This window comes from Galeopterus variegatus, unplaced genomic scaffold (genome assembly GCF_000696425.1).
Source record: "Galeopterus variegatus unplaced genomic scaffold, G_variegatus-3.0.2 Scaffold85, whole genome shotgun sequence".
Classification (NCBI taxonomy): Eukaryota; Metazoa; Chordata; class Mammalia; order Dermoptera; family Cynocephalidae; genus Galeopterus; species Galeopterus variegatus.
In genome coordinates this window covers 1,108,100-1,123,832 of record NW_007726196.1, presented here as the reverse complement: position 1 = coordinate 1,123,832, position 15,733 = coordinate 1,108,100, and the positions used below count along the sequence as shown (strand labels likewise).

General features: G+C 41.4%; 1 protein-coding gene across 1 annotated transcript; it reads left to right on the top strand.

Annotated features, from left to right (window-relative positions):
• Positions 1–10,664: 10,664 nt before the first annotated feature.
• TCF21 (transcription factor 21) lies at positions 10,665–13,678 on the top strand. The gene is made up of 2 exons (XM_008580427.1): positions 10,665–11,351; positions 13,133–13,678. Exons 1-2 carry the CDS (start codon positions 10,902–10,904, stop codon positions 13,220–13,222), a joined length of 540 nt encoding a protein of 179 aa, XP_008578649.1. The 5' UTR covers positions 10,665–10,901; the 3' UTR covers positions 13,223–13,678.
• The last annotated feature ends 2,055 nt before the right edge of the window (positions 13,679–15,733 follow it).

The window sequence follows — 15,733 nt, the reverse complement described above, 5'->3', positions numbered from 1 at the left end:
AATGAAATTGGAGGACAGAATTCTAGAATGTGACCATTTGGGCTCCAGGTTGGACCAACTCTTTGACTGAGATCTAAACTTAAAAGTTGGCAATACAGCATGTTTTCACTCATATGTGGAAGCTAACAAATAAATAAGTTGAACTTTTAGAAGTAGAGAGTAGAATTGTGGTAACTAGAGGCTGGGAAGGGGAGGTGGAGGAAGGATGGTGAGAGGTTGGTTAATGGACACAAAATTACAGCTACATAGGAAAAATAAGTTCCAGTGGTGTACAGTAGTTCTAGGTATATATAATCAATAATTTATTGTATGGCCTCAAATGGCTAGAAGAGAGGAGCTCAAATGTTCTCATTACAAAGAAGCTATAAATTCTTGTGATGGTGAATTTTCTAACTAGTGATTTCTAAATCGTTGTGTGATCTGATCATCACACAGTGTATGCGTGTATTGAAATACGTAACTCTGTACAATCAACACACTGCAATTAGAAAACAAAAAAATTTCTCTTTTAAAAGTTGGTTATACAATACCAAAGAACAAGCAGCAGATCACCTTCATGGTGAATATTTAATTTTCTTTCCTATGAAACTTAATTATTTAGAATTGGACCCACACCTAGGCAAAAGGGAAAATCATTTATTAATGGAATTCCATCATTTGTTAAACCACAAAGAATTCAAAAGAGATGCTAACCTAGCACCAATTTTAAAATAAACTTTTCAAACAAAAACAGTTGTATTTGCATTTTAACATTTGGTGATAACTTTTTTAAAAAGTGTAGTTACTTGCATGGTAAAGAAAGTTATTTTTTACTTCTAGGGTTAAACTCTTGGTGATATCAATGACTTACTGTAAGACTCCTAAATAACAAGCTATATCTTTATTCCACCATGGTCTGGACTTGATAAATTTAATTTGGGGGGAAAAGGAATAATTTGTAATAAAACAATCATTTAAATCACCAAATATTGAAGAGAATGACTAAAGTAGCTGTCGCTTAACACTAAATAGATTTTTAATTTTGTGACTGAGACCATGAGATTCTTTTCATCCAAAATAATAGAATTCTAGATTACATTTAATATGCTTCTATCTTCAACACAAACATATTTTTAGCAATTAGTTGTTAGTGATGAGGTTTTTTCATTGTTGTTGCTGAAAGTCTTCAAAAAGTTCATGGAAAGATTCATATTACCTTTTAATTCTATTTTTCCTTGAACTTTTTGAAGTGCCCTCATGTTCTTTATAATATTACCCCTAACCCAAAGGGGAAATGGAAAAAAAAATGGAATGAAGCTGTTAAAAAGGTCCTAAGAGATAATAATCTTATCAACAACTACCATCACAACCACCACCAGTATTTATAACTGTTTACTATATGTTAAGCACTAAATAAAACCACTGTACATACATCATCTTAATTAATACTAGGGGACCCATCACTACTGTCACCACATTAAAGACAATGAAACCCAGCAAAGTTAAGGGACTTGTACAAGTTCACGCAACTGGTTAGTTGTATAAGCAGAACTTGGACCTGATCCCTGGCTTCACAGTCCAGGAGTGTTCTACTCTGCTACAATAATTTAAAAGAAAAATATAAAAGAAACAAAAATCATAATGCTATTAAGAACTTCCATGTTTTATAATTTGATAGGATGTGAGCTTTACATTTTCCTCCCAACATTTAGTTCACTCTTTCACTTAAATTCATTTGAGAAATGTTATCTTCTCAAATTGTTTCATCATGGTCAGCTTTGCAATTAGGTTAAAAGAAAAAAGAACTTACTTATTCATGTGAGAGGAAGAAGTTTAATATCTGCCTAACATTCTAGCTTAAAATAATAATGGCTTTATCTAAAATATGTCTGAGTGTCCAGTTGAAAAGACCCCAGAGCAGTCAATCAACTGTTTTTGTCTATGGAGTAACCCCCCAAAACCGTTTGGCAAATTTTATTGCTGAATTGATCTAACCCATGTCTATTTCTGTGTGGGAGCTGTGTGGTGTACTCAAATGCACTGAATGAAGAATTCCTAAAATCTCTTACTAATGATTCTTTAAAAATGATTTAGAGCTTCTAACTGAAGAATGGTCCCCCACTCTCTTTGCAAACTTTAGGAATGAGATTCAGATGACATTCCTCACCATAGACCATGAATCTGGATGTACAGCTCATCATCTTAATGATTTCTCCAAAAAGAAAACCAAAACAACCCAAGCCTGAGATTTATTGCTATTATTCGTATAAAATCTACCCTCAAATGACAGAAGCATCTTAAGCATATTTTCTCTTAAACTTGAATAGGTTGAAAGTTGGAAATAATAATAAATAAGAAAAACCATTTTTCCAGTATGATTGTGTACCCTCAAAATTCACATGTTACAGCACTAACACCCAATATGACTGTATTTGGACACAGGGTTTTTACAATGTAATTAAGTTTAAATGAGTCATAAGGTGGGGGGGGTGCTAATCCTATGGGGCTGGTGGTCTTGTAAGAAAAAGAAGAGATGTGCCTCTCCCTGTATCTTTCTGTCTTTCTCTTGATAGACTAGAGGAAAGGCCATGTGTGGACACAGCGAGAAGGTGGCTGTCTGCAAGCCAGGAAGAGAGCCCTCACCAAAACCCAACCATGCTGGCACCTTGATCTTGGATTTCCAACCTCCAGAACTGAAAGAAAATAAATTTCTGCTGTTTAAGCCACCCACTCTATGATATTTTGTTATGGTAACCTTAGCTGACTAAGTCAATAAACTATCAAAACTTGAAAGTAGGTCAGAAAAAAATGTTTTAAAATGCTTTCCACCCACTTTCATCCCTTATATAAATATACCTGCTGTATGATCAAATAGACATAAATTAAACAAGCAACTTGGAGGGCTTTAGTGAGTGCCAATGGTTGTTAGTAAGTAGCTTTAACAACCCACACATTTTTACTGGTCTATCCGCATAAACAGTAATTTTATAAAGCTGTTTTACTGATGGTGAGTTAGTGACAACATTAGTTAAAATAGCTGACATTGGTGCATGTTTTCAGGAAGGTAGCCAGAGGTAAATTAAATGTTTTTCAACTGATTCTGTGCTCCAAGTAAGAGCTGAAACCTACTAGAACTCAATTAGGACTAATTATAAACTTCAGAGCCAACTTGTGGTCAACATATAATCAATGAAGCTAGCTTATACACAAAATTAATTTTCTATCAGGGTGAAACAAAATATTCGCATCTTTATATATAGTTAACTTTCTCCTTTATGCTGGCAGAGACTGTGAATTGGCTCCTTTTTGTTTTACTAACAGATCTCCCCAACCCAAAGTTTTAGCAGAGCATATTTACAAACCATATTTCCAAACTTTCCTTGCAGCTAAAGAGGCCAATGGATGGGAACAGAAGTCATATAAACTTTCAGATCCCATTATTGTAAGGAATATGCTTGCCTTTCACCCTCTTTTCCCCACTTCCTGAGGGCTCATGAAGTTAAGCTGACCTCACTCATGCATGTTACCCTCCAAAGGATGACAGAGTAACAGGATAGAAAGAACTTGGGTCCCTGTGTGTCCTCATGGAGCAGAGTCACCCAACTTCTCTGCACTGATAGGAGAGAAAGAAGTAAACTTGTGGCTTGTCTGAGCCACTGTATTTTGAAGGTTTGCTAGTACTCTAAATAATAAGCATATCTTACAGTTTACAATGTACCTTTCATATACTACAGTCTAAAACATCCGTTCTTTCATTCTTTCATTCATTTAACAAGTATTTATTAAGTGCATATTATATATCAACCGTGCTCTAGATTCTGAGTACACAACAGAACCAAACACATCAAGACCCTGTACTCATGAAGTTTTTATTAAAGGTGGGGGGCAGGAAGGGCAGATAGAGATAATAACAAAGTAAACAATAATAATAATAATTTTGGAACATATCAGTTGTTTAAAGTGAGGAGGGCTCAAGAGTCAGATGGCCTGTGTTTAGATCCAGGCTCTGACATGTGCTCTCTGTAGTACCCAGCCTCCAAGAATGATGCCCACTGAACCATACCTCCTGGTATTCATGCCCTGTGTAGGCCCCTCCCCTTGACTTTTTTGTTTTTTGCAGTTTGGGGTTTTTTTCCTGTGGTAAGATATTCATAACATAAGGTTTGCCATTTTAACTAGTTTTAGACATACAATTGTGTGGAATTAATTACATTCACAATGCTGTGTGTGACCACCCCCTTTTTCTATTTCCAAAACTTTTTCATCACCCTAAACAAAAACTCTGTACCCTTCAAGCAATAACTTCTCATTATTCCTTCCCCCCAGTTTCTGGCAACCTCTGATCTGCTTCTGTCTCTGAATTTTTTTTCTTTTTAAATTATTTTTTTCTCAATTGATTCACGATAACTGTATATATTCGTGGAGTACAATGTGATGTTTGCATGCATTTATATACTGTGCAATGATCATATCAGGGTAATTAGCATACTCACAACCTCAAACATTTGTCATGTCTTTGTGTTGGGAATGTCCTGTCTACTAGTTATTTGAAGTTATACGGTCATTTGTTGTTGACTGCAGTCTCTCTACAGTGCTATAGAACACTAGATCTTATTCTTCCCATATAGCTAGCTAAAATTTTGTATCCATTGACCACTGACTCTTCATCCTCCCCTCTTACCAGTCTCTAGTAACCACTATTCTACTCTCTACTTCTTTTTTTTTTTTTCTTATCTCTCTTTACTTCTGTGAGGTCAACTATTTTAGCTTCCACATAGGAGTGAGAACATGTGGTATGTCTCTTTCTGTGCCTGGCTTATTTCACTGAACATAATTTTCTCCAAGCTCATCCATGCTGCTGCAAATGTAGGCCCCTCCCCTTGAATCTGGGCAGGCCCTATGACTCTCTTTTGACTGACAGAGTGAAGCAAAAATGATGCTGTGTGACTTCCAAGCCTTGGTCATAAGAAGACTTCCAGCTTCCCCCTGAGTCTTGAGAAATGCTCACTCTGAAGGAAACTGGTTACCACCCGGCTGAGCCCACTTAACTTATAGAACAGAGAGAAATAAAAACTTAAGTAATTTATTTGGAATATCACACAACTAGAACACCAATTCCGTGAATTAAACATGTTTCTTAATTTCTCTATGCCTCAGTTTTCTCATCTGTAAGGTTCCCTTCTTATTATTAGCACTAAATGAGTAAATCTGGGAAGTGCGTACAACAGTGCCTGGTATGTTGTAAGTAAACACTTAGTAAATGTTAGCTACTATTCTTTATTATTAATGCATAAATAGGATGATGGAACAAAAATATTCTTAGGATGCACAGAGAAGTTCTCACACTTGAGCTTAGACATGAAAAATAAGGACTCAGCCTCACAGATAGCCAGACAGGAGCATCCAAACAGGAGAACAGCAAGGACAAGGGTCCTGAGGTGTGTCCCAGCACAGGGTCTTTGAGGGACACAGACATAGCCAATGTGCTTGCTGGACACTAAATAAAGAGTCATGGCCATGATAGGGAATTTGGATTTTACATTAAACATAATGGGAAGCTTTGAGAGATTTTAAGCAGGAGAATGTCTTGAACCATTCTATTGGAAATAGATTTTAGGAGAACAAGAATGGAAACAAAAAGACCCTTTAGGAGACTGTTGTAATCATCTGAGTAAAAGACTTTGGTTACGTGAATGAGAGCTTAGCAGAGAAGATGGAGAGAAGAGGTCAGATCTGGAGATATGTTCATTGAGTGAGTGGCTCTTGGACTGCCCATCAAGCTTCCGTGGAAAAAGTGAGATTCTTGTTTTAACAACATCCTTCTGGCACTTACATTACTTAAACCATCTTAGACAGGGTTCTAAGCAGTAGACCCAAGAACAGCTTAAGACTATGTCATTTTATATAATTCAGAGTTCAATTGCTACAGATTCGTACTAATAAGTAGGGAATGACAGAATATAAGCTTTCACACACTTATTTCTTACAGTTATTCAAACAGAAAAACTATTCAAAGCAATGTGGCTTAGTGGAAGATGTATTACAAGGCCAATCAGGACACAGGTTCGAGGGGCAATACTGCCCCTGACAATTCATGTGAACAGAACTCTTGACCATCAGGGCCTCTTTGGTTCTTAGACCCATCCAATTCTGACAGTCTATTACTTTGTGTCTTTATTAAAAAAAAATGCTACATCACCTGGAAATATTTCATGTTCCTAAGGTCAGGATTCACACTCTCAGTACTTTCCTGCTGGTCCCCGATCTAAATTCCATGACTAAGTGCACTTGTCCCCAGTGGATAATCACTGGAAGGAGACTATGATTCTACTGCTCATCCTGTCCTAACTTGATAAGGAGACTGACAGCAAGTGGGCCTGTATCTTTTTTAAGCCCACCACTACACCATATTTAACATATAAGTGCTTTACAGGTATCTTTCATATAACCCACAAAATTTATTCTTTTTAGGAAAACTTGGGAGGTTTTGTTTTCAAGCTTTATTTTAAGACACAGAATAGTCATCACTCAAGTGAGCTTTTCTAAAACCTCATTGTCACAGGGGAATGCCTCTGGCACACATTTCTATTAAGATTTTCATTTCATACAGAGTGTCTTTCTTTAGTAGTGACAAAAGAAAGAAGAGATTTTACATGAAATGAGAGACTGGAGGAAAAGAACCTCACGTGGCACCTGACTCAAGAATTGGTCAGTCTTTCCCCAACTCTTTCCTAACAATTCTAGTAGTAGAAAATTTAGGAGGATATTAAACTGGCATTGTAAAGTTTTTACCTCTCACTGTCTGCCCAAGTTTCCTTCAGCTCACTTGCTCCTTAAGGTAAACTCTGTCCTTCAAGTACATAGGCTTGACTGCTTTCAGAATTGCATTACGGAGTGTGTGGAAGGCAAGATCAACTCTTGGATTCAAAGAACCATAAATAGTCTTTTTTTAGACTTTGTTATTGTTATTTGCCAGCTTTAACCTAGTATCATGGCATCTGATCTACAATTCATTGAATTAAATGTGAAGAGAAGGGGTTAGGGTATAGTAAATACCAAGAGGACTTCTGGTTACTGAATGGATTTATGCCCTGGGCTGGTGCCAGGTAAAAGTAATAGCAACAGCCAGCACCACCATCATCGACCTCCTCAGATCGCCACCAATCTCCCTAGTGCTCTATTCACTTTGGCTGCCAAAATACAACAGGCCAGCACCACTATAATTTGGAAAAAATAAAGAAGGTGATGCTCACTTTATGTAATACAGTTAAAATTTAATAAAAGAAAGTCAGATTTCAATCAGCTTATAAGCAGAAGATGGACAGCAGCCAGCCAGCAGCAAACAAAGGGTAGAGTGGCAATTCTGTAGAATCAAGGAAAAGGCACCAACCTGCATAGGAGGTCAGCAAAGTTTTGAAGTGGTGGTGGTTACCATCAAATAACAAGAATAAAACATCTGGAAGGTGTTAATTAGAAGTGGGGGCCGGGAAGAAAACTGCCAATTTTATCAATTTGCCAGCCCACACACCTCCTGGACAAATGATGGAAAGTTACAAGAAAACGATTAAAATTTGAATTTAAAGGCATATCTTTTTCCCTGGGAAAGATAATGTGATGACACATAAAGTCAGTTCAAAAGAAACTTGTGATGTTTTCCCTCTCATGAAAAAGGAAGCAAATTATTCCATCCAAGTGCAACTGAATCAAATTTGAACTTCCTGAAAATTAATCAGTTGATAAACCAGGACTGAAGTTCAAGGACACATTCCATACCTAATCTTCATTTTACAACTTTTGGAGATAAATTCTCCTTAGCACTGAAATCTTTCAAAGATAGCCTTTCTTGCAAAAACAAATTGTTAGAAGTGTGCAGCGAATTGGCCAGTTGCCTCTGGGGCATAAAGTTTTTCTTAAAAGTAAGGTAAGAACTTTTAGAATCTATCTCATGCTTTCAAACCTTAGTTTTCTATTTAGTGCTTTGAAAGAGTAATATTCAAAGCATTTCTCTTGTTATTGAAAGGGTTAATACAGCTTCTCAGAAGTGCTCTTCTCACAGAATACAGTTTATATTTTGGGAGAATTTGGCACAGCTTAAATTACAGCTTTACTGATATGCTCAGTAGAATCTGACAATAAGTCATTCCCCCACCCATTTGTCCTTAAGTGTTTATTAACAGAGATAGACACAAAATGTCAAAAGGAAAAAAAAGTACTATTCACATTAATCTGCTTTCTTCAAGACTTTACATCGAGATATCTAAATGACAGTCTTCTTCACATCTTACTCCCAAACTAGTAGCCATCTAATAGAGAATTTTAGAAATGCCTGAAAGTTCATTAACAACACACTAGCCCTCCCCAGGCTAAATGTATTACTACACGATAAGTGGACATGGGACTTAATTATTGCTTATACTACTACAAAGAAAATAATTGCAAGGCATAAAAACCAGCTTGTGGCATGAGGCTACTATAGCTCCCTTTCAGAAATTGCTATTTTTAAGTCTCAGACATGGAAAAAATATACAGACAGCAGAAATCTATTCGGTGGTACATATTACTGTGATTTTTACTATTCCCCAAACAGCCTGAGCAGCCTATCAACTACAGTGCAGCAGAGAACCAGACTTCCCCCACCCCGTCCAAAAAACAAAACAAAACACAGTGGCTCCAAGAAGAGAACACTTGGCAACTTAATAGCCTGGTATGTGGTAAGGCCATAGTTTGGATTCCTAATTATTCTTAATTATTATCCCATTTCAGAGCCTAAATAAATAAATGATTTGTGGTTATTTTGCAGATATCTCAGTAGCTACACACACATACACATACACACATTTCACAAAGTACTGGCCAATGCCCATTTTCACATAGCTCTTTAGTCTAAAAATAACTTTAACTTTCGTGTCTTACCAAGACTGAGAAAAGGAAGGGTGAATCAAAGAAAACTAGTTTGGGAATCAGTGGGGAAATTTTTTAACAAGCCTGCTGGGTGTTCTCTTAATGCTGTCTTGGATCTCAGATTAAATTATTATACTTTCTCTGTTGTAGTACTGGGTCATTTGTGCATGAAGACAAAGGCAACTTCAACTTGATATTTCTGTCATCCCTGCTGTGGGAAGAGTCCTTTTCCTAGTTTATAACATCAATCACTCTCGCAATAAATCTTGGTAGTGGATATGGTCATTTAAATCTCCACCTGCACAAACAATAGAAAATAAGAGCTCATAAATCTCTACACTGGTGATTAACAAATTTTGGATCCCCGGCAAAGATATTATGGGAGGGACGGCTCACTCATTCATTAATAAAGACTGATTTGCTGACAATCTGTTTAGTTTACAGCATGGGGGAAAGCAAACAAGACCCTGCTAACAAAACAAAACGTTAGAGGTTAGTGAATTCCCAGCTGAGCCCAGGATTAGAGATATGATATCTTAATGTAGGCGAGGGGTTCAGACTCATGAGCCAAAGGCTCAGAAGCCACGCATAAGTTTTGCTGCAGCCCCTCTTCTTCCATGCCTAACCACAAGAACAGAAAACCTGGCGAAGAGCTAGTAAGAGAGATTGGTGCATCCAGTCTCCCTGGTTTCGTTGCATGAATTTCATTCATTTCCTGGGTTCCGGTTCCCTTTTCTTTTCTGTTTACTCCCCAGATTTTCCTATTCTCCAGGAAAGTTGGTCCAGGATGGGGTTAGGAATGGAAAAGAACCTTTCCCAAAAGGATAATCAATCGTGCTTTGTGTTTAATATCAGCTTCACATGAGGAACCTTGGCAGCAGAGAGGATGAAAGGAGAAGAGAGAAGGCAGCAGCTTTGGAGGGGAGGATGCATCACAAGCTGTCCCAGGCAAGTGATGTCTGAGAGCTACTAAGACTCTTATGACAATATTAAATGCATTTCTAGAAAGAAAATGAGGGGGAAGCTTTCATTTCATTAAGAAAAGATTATTAACTAACAAGATGTTTTCCACACACTCAAATCACCCTACCTCGTTCCCTCCCCCCACCCCCAGCGTGTGGGGAGCATGTGTGCAGAGGATGTTGGTGAGTGTGGAGCGTGTTTGTGTACACGCCGGCACTTCCTCGATATCCTTAAAGTGACCAGGTGCAAATGGGTTTTTTGGTACCTTTTCCACCATCACCATAAAGATTCTATGAAGCACTTGTTTTCTTCCTCGACCCCAGGTAAAGCGGGAGGATAACCTGCTAAAGCCTTGGAGCTGCACGGAATGTTGGCAAGAGGCAGTTGATCCCCGCCTGGATTTTAATTGGTGTTATCTTGGGGTGGGGGTGGGGGGCATAGAGTGCTTGTGAGATTTGTGGGTGGAAGGCCCAGAAAGAGCAAAAGGATCTGGTGGTTTTCACAAAGTTCTCAGTAACAACCCCCCGCGACGTCTTAAGAGGGGAAGAAGGCCTTAAGGGGTGGGCAGGGGCAGAGGGACTGTGAGTGGGGCTGGCTCCCCTTGGCCTGCGAGGCCGTGGAAGAAGGTGACCGGTGTGTGCTGCAGTTGAGCTGATTTCGCATCACAAGCTGGAGACCAGGGTCCATGCGTGAGAACGTCCCTCGTTGGGAAAGGGGTCTAAGAGCTTTGCTGGGCCTAGCAGGCCCCTCCCCTGGGCTGCAAGGATCCGCCTCTCTATTCCCCAGATAAATTCTTAGTGTCCACCAAATTCCTCAGCGTTCTCTCACACTCCCCTACGGCCAGGACTCCGGGGGTGGGGAAACAGGGCCCCTGTTTCCTTCCAGCAGAAGCCCTCGCAACTCTGCGAAGCGGAAAGCGGTGTGAGACCCCAACCACCCAGACCCCAACTCCAACGCCCAACACGAGGTGGCCGCTCCATACTCCGGAGGCCCATCCGTTTCAGGGTCTCTCTCTCGCTCTCTCTCGCTCGCTCGCTCGCTCGTCCTCTCCCCCAAACATGTCCACGGGCTCCCTCAGCGACGTGGAGGACCTTCAAGAGGTGGAGATGCTGGAATGTGACGGGCTGAAAATGGACTCGAACAAGGAGTTTGTGACTTCCAACGAGAGCACCGAGGAGAGCTCCAACTGCGAGAACGGGTCTCCCCAGAAGGGCCGCGGCGGCCTGGGCAAGCGGAGGAAGGCGACCACGAAGAAGAGCCCCTTGAGCGGGGTCAGCCAGGAGGGGAAGCAGGTCCAGCGCAACGCGGCCAATGCGCGCGAGCGGGCCCGCATGCGGGTGCTGAGCAAGGCCTTCTCCAGGCTCAAGACCACCCTGCCCTGGGTGCCCCCGGACACCAAGCTCTCCAAGCTGGACACGCTCAGGCTGGCGTCCAGCTACATCGCCCACTTGAGACAGATCCTGGCGAACGACAAATACGAGAACGGTTACATCCACCCGGTCAACCTGGTGAGTTCTCCCGCCTGCCGCTCCCGCAGCTCGGCCCGCGGGGTGCACGTGTGCGCGCGGTGCCGGAGTGGGGGTGCGGGCGCGGGGACGACCGACGCACCACGGCCACCCCCGGCCAGCGCCTCTAGGGACTGGTTGCGCGCGGTCCCCACACGGCCCCCGCTCTCTGTCCTACAGGCCGCCAGAGCAGGAGTGATTTATGCAAGGGCTTGACGTGGCAGCCCAGTTAGGGGGTTGCAAGTGTAGTATTGAGCTGGCAAAAAGGAGAGATGCCCGCGCCCGCGCCTGCGCCAGCCCTGCCGGCGTGGAGGGGCTGCTGCGGGGCAAGGAACGCTGACAAGATGCTGCGCACCGAGGGGGCATTTATTAATCTCTTTATGTTTCTTTCAGCTGAGAGTAGAACTTGATTTTCTCCTCTAATTCTTGTAAATGAAAACACCCAATTCTGTTTCTTTCCCAAGCACATTTAGGACGATTAGATACGGTCATATTCATAACCTCCTTCCATAATTGTGCATGTAAGTCCCCCAACTATTTAAATATTCTGTGCTTTTCCTATAAGTGGATTAACATCTTTAAATCCCAGAAATTCTAGCAAATATCAGCATAATTAATAAATTCTCACTAGTACTGGTATATAAACGTTACTAAAACAGATCAGTCTCATCCAAGATTTTAAAACGTTACTTTTTTTTTCTTAAAAAGTAAAGCCCATTGAGCCCAATTTTTTTAAATATAAAAAAATGCTCTTCGAGCCTACTATTTGTCTTAAATGCATTTTATTGTTTAAGAAACATTCCTTTTACATTTGATTTCATTTAAAAACTTCTAGGCTCTAAAGAACAACAACTTTGTAGCGTCTCTGTTTATGTATGATAAGAATGAGAGGTTTTCTTCTTAAAAGTCAAGTCTTATCGGCCAGCACTAGTGAGAAAGGTTTAAATTGTCTTCTCACCTTATTGGTCTCAGAAATTGGGGGGAAGGGTTGCAAACCCACATTTTGCCTTGAAAATATTTTTCCCTCCAATTAAAAGCTTATTTTTTTCAGTGAGATGAGTTAATAGCTTTTTTAAAATCTAGAACTAAAATGGCAGTATTGCTTAGCACATTTATAATTGCTGCTGCCTTCATTTTGAATAAGAAACTTAAATGAGCTTTATTATAAAACAGCCTGGAGAAAGGAAGAGAAAGCAATGTTTTCCAGGCCCAGCAGGAAGACAATCTTAAATAAAATGTCCGTGCATCTTTTATTAGCATTTCCCCCATTAAGAGCTCGTGGTAATTTAGAAACTGTGGTCAAAGCCAGGGTTTGTGATGGAGGAAACGAAAGTCGGCACCAGGAAAATAGACGGGGGTGAAGGACAGAGGGTCCAGAAACTTGACCACAGCCTCAGAAAAGGGCCCAGGAGGGAGATTTGTCCGAACCCGGTGCCCAAAGACGCAAGGTCCTTCTGAGCGCCTCTGCTGAGGCTCACCAGGGCATCTGCCTCCGGCTTTCCGAGGGCTTCCTCTCACGTTTCACTTCGGCCCCAGGATGAGCCCCTTTTGCTCTTCTTCTCAAAGCCCACCACCACCACCTCGGGCTGTGACTTGGCGCCAAAGAAGCTTTTTGGTTTATCCAGCCACGGAGCGCCCTAGGACACCGAGTCAACTGCAGCGATAAGCGGCCTGTCCAGCTCACTGTCTGCCCCCAGCGCCCCTTCCTTTGGCCTCAAGCTCCCAACCCACCCAGCTCCCTCCTCCACAGCCACTTACCTCCTCCGCTCTCTTCTCTCCTGCAGACGTGGCCCTTTATGGTGGCCGGGAAACCCGAGAGTGACCTGAAAGAAGTGGTGACCGCGAGCCGCTTATGTGGAACCACGGCGTCCTGACCTTGGAGGTGCGAGTCTGGGAAAGGCGCGCTCCCGGGGGGAGCGGGCCCCGGGAAGGCGACCCCTGCCCTCCCTGCTGTTTCTGCTTCCCCCTCGCAACGCTCCTCTCCCTATCCCGCCCTGCGAGAACACTTTACAGCGACGAGGAGATTCCCGTTTCCAAACCAGAGGAGATCCATTGTACTTAAAAAGATTCCCATCTATTTAACTTTATTAACTTCTACCGTGAATGACTCTGCGAGCCTTGCTGGTCCAAGTGCAATATGTAATTATAAATATATAAATAGATAATAAGAGCCTATCAATGTGTATCTTTTGTACAATATGATATAAAATGTAGAGCATAGAATAGCTGACTTTGACAGTCACATTTATAAAGTAATTCACTTAAAGATATATTTTTTTCAAACAAGTTTTGCTACTTTCGAAAATAAATCTTTCTTTATATTGCTAAAAGGCCTGACATTGGTGTGATTTTTTTTTTTTTTTTTGAGTTTTGGAATAGAAAAGTGGGAAACTATGGGGAAGCTTGAAAATAAAAATGATTCATTTAAACCTCAATCCAAATTTCTAAAGATAGAAAAGGATTAAATATGATTTCCACTATGAAGGTGCAGACCATATTTTGTGCTGAAACCTTAAAAGGAAACTATTGCAAGTTACTTTCAAGACTATTCGAAATAATGTAATTGTAAATAAGGAATAGGCAGGATTAAAATTATTCACGGTTACACAGTTCAAGAGGAAAAACACCAGAAAAAGAAAACCCTATTTTCATATATTCCACAGTATCATTGCCCACAAGAGCAGGAAACTCTACGTTTTACAACATTCCAGGCGTGGACATCATCCCAAATAACTCACGGTTGCAAACTGCTAAAGAAATAATGGGGGCTATGAAAGATGTAAATTTCGTAATCCTTAGGATGTGTTTTACGATTTTCAAAGTGCTGCAACATACATTATATGTTTCTTTTTAATTATTCATTTATTATTTATAACAATAAAACGCCCATGACTGAATTTCGGTTGCAGTTAGCTGGTGCGTTCAGCTCCCGCCACGACTTCCGGCGGACTGGGTTTTAATTTAAACATCTTCCAGGCTACGGAACAGCTCATAGGGGAAGATTAAGTTGAGATAAACAGAGAGGCGAGGCCGAGGAGCCTGGGACCGGGTTCCCTCGCTGCCCCAGCGCAGCCCGCGGCGGCTGATGAGCCAGATGCCACCGGGCTGTTTAATGTTCGGGGTTATGACCGCAGTGTTTACAAGACGTCCTCGGTTATTTATACTGTTATTCCTCGCAGAGGGCCTTGAAACTTCCGCTTCATTTGCTCTTTCTTTTAGATTTTTCCCCCTTTGTCTCGGCTCAGTTTGGTACCTGGAATAAGAGCTTTCCCCGTCCCTCTCCCGCACTTACCTCCTATCAACCCCAAAGGCCGCTTACCGGGTGGAACCCTCAGCCTGGCCAGCAAAGAAGAACCCCACCATGCCTGTCCAGACTGCGGAGCCCTCTGTCCTGTCTTGTTCTCTGCAAGTGGTGGTTACCAATTGCAATTCACCATTCTGGGAACTTCGGTGACTCTTCATCCACGTGCCTGTCATTTGCACGTCGGAGGACATTGCAAGGTGTCACGCTACTCTCCCACCCTCCCCCACCCCAGCTTGACTTTCAAGAGAGCATTTCAAACTCTCTCCCACCTTCCCCAAATTCGCGTGCTTGGTCACTCCTACATACCAGAGGGACAGAGCCCTCCCCTCTATCAAACCAGGGTTCAAGTCGAGATGAGTCCCAGCGCGATTCAGTTGTTTGCCTCCCATGGTCAGCAAATTTTTCAGGCCCCCACTCACGTTTTTACAAAACAAATGCTCAAAATTCTGAGCAGTACAAGCAGGTGGCCCTGTAGAGAAGTAACTTCTCTGCTTGCTTGTTCTCTGACAACTGCAAAATGCAGATGGATCTTTTTTTTTTTTTTAAGTCCTCATGCCTCCAACCTATTAATTGAAGGTTTTGCTTTAGGCAGGAGGCATGAGGCTATAAATACAGAACGGATAGATTGGAGCCCTGGTTCTGCATCCAAGTAGTTGTTTCCTGAAAAGTCTCAAATCCTCAGTTTTCTCATCTCTGCAAATAATAAAGGTGATGATAATGATAAATAATCATACTCATACTTTCCTCTTTCACCTCACACAGCCTTAGTGGGGCTCAAGTGAGATTATATCCATGCAATCCCTTTGTCAAGGAAAGGCTCCATGCAAATGTTGGTTACTTTTACTAAGCGGAGGGTGGTGAACTATCTATGCCTAGACCCAAAATGAAAGTGTCTCAGGCAGGAAGCTCAAAAGCGTGTATGTTTATAATGTACAGGCAATAGTCTTTTAATTGCATGAACCAAAACAACTCTTTTCAGTGGAATGATGACTCCTCTCTCTCTCTCTCTCTCCCCCTCCCTCCCTCCCTCCCTCCCTCTCCATCCCCAAACATACACCATACACATACACATACCCCTTCC

Coding starts and splice junctions, on each gene's coding strand:
- TCF21 (XM_008580427.1), top strand. CDS start 10,902: ATGTCCACGGGCTCCCTCAGCGACGTGGAGGACCTTCAAGAGGTGGAG. Junction 11,352..13,132: donor ACATCCACCCGGTCAACCTG/GTGAGTTCTCCC, acceptor TCTCTCCTGCAG/ACGTGGCCCTTTATGGTGGC.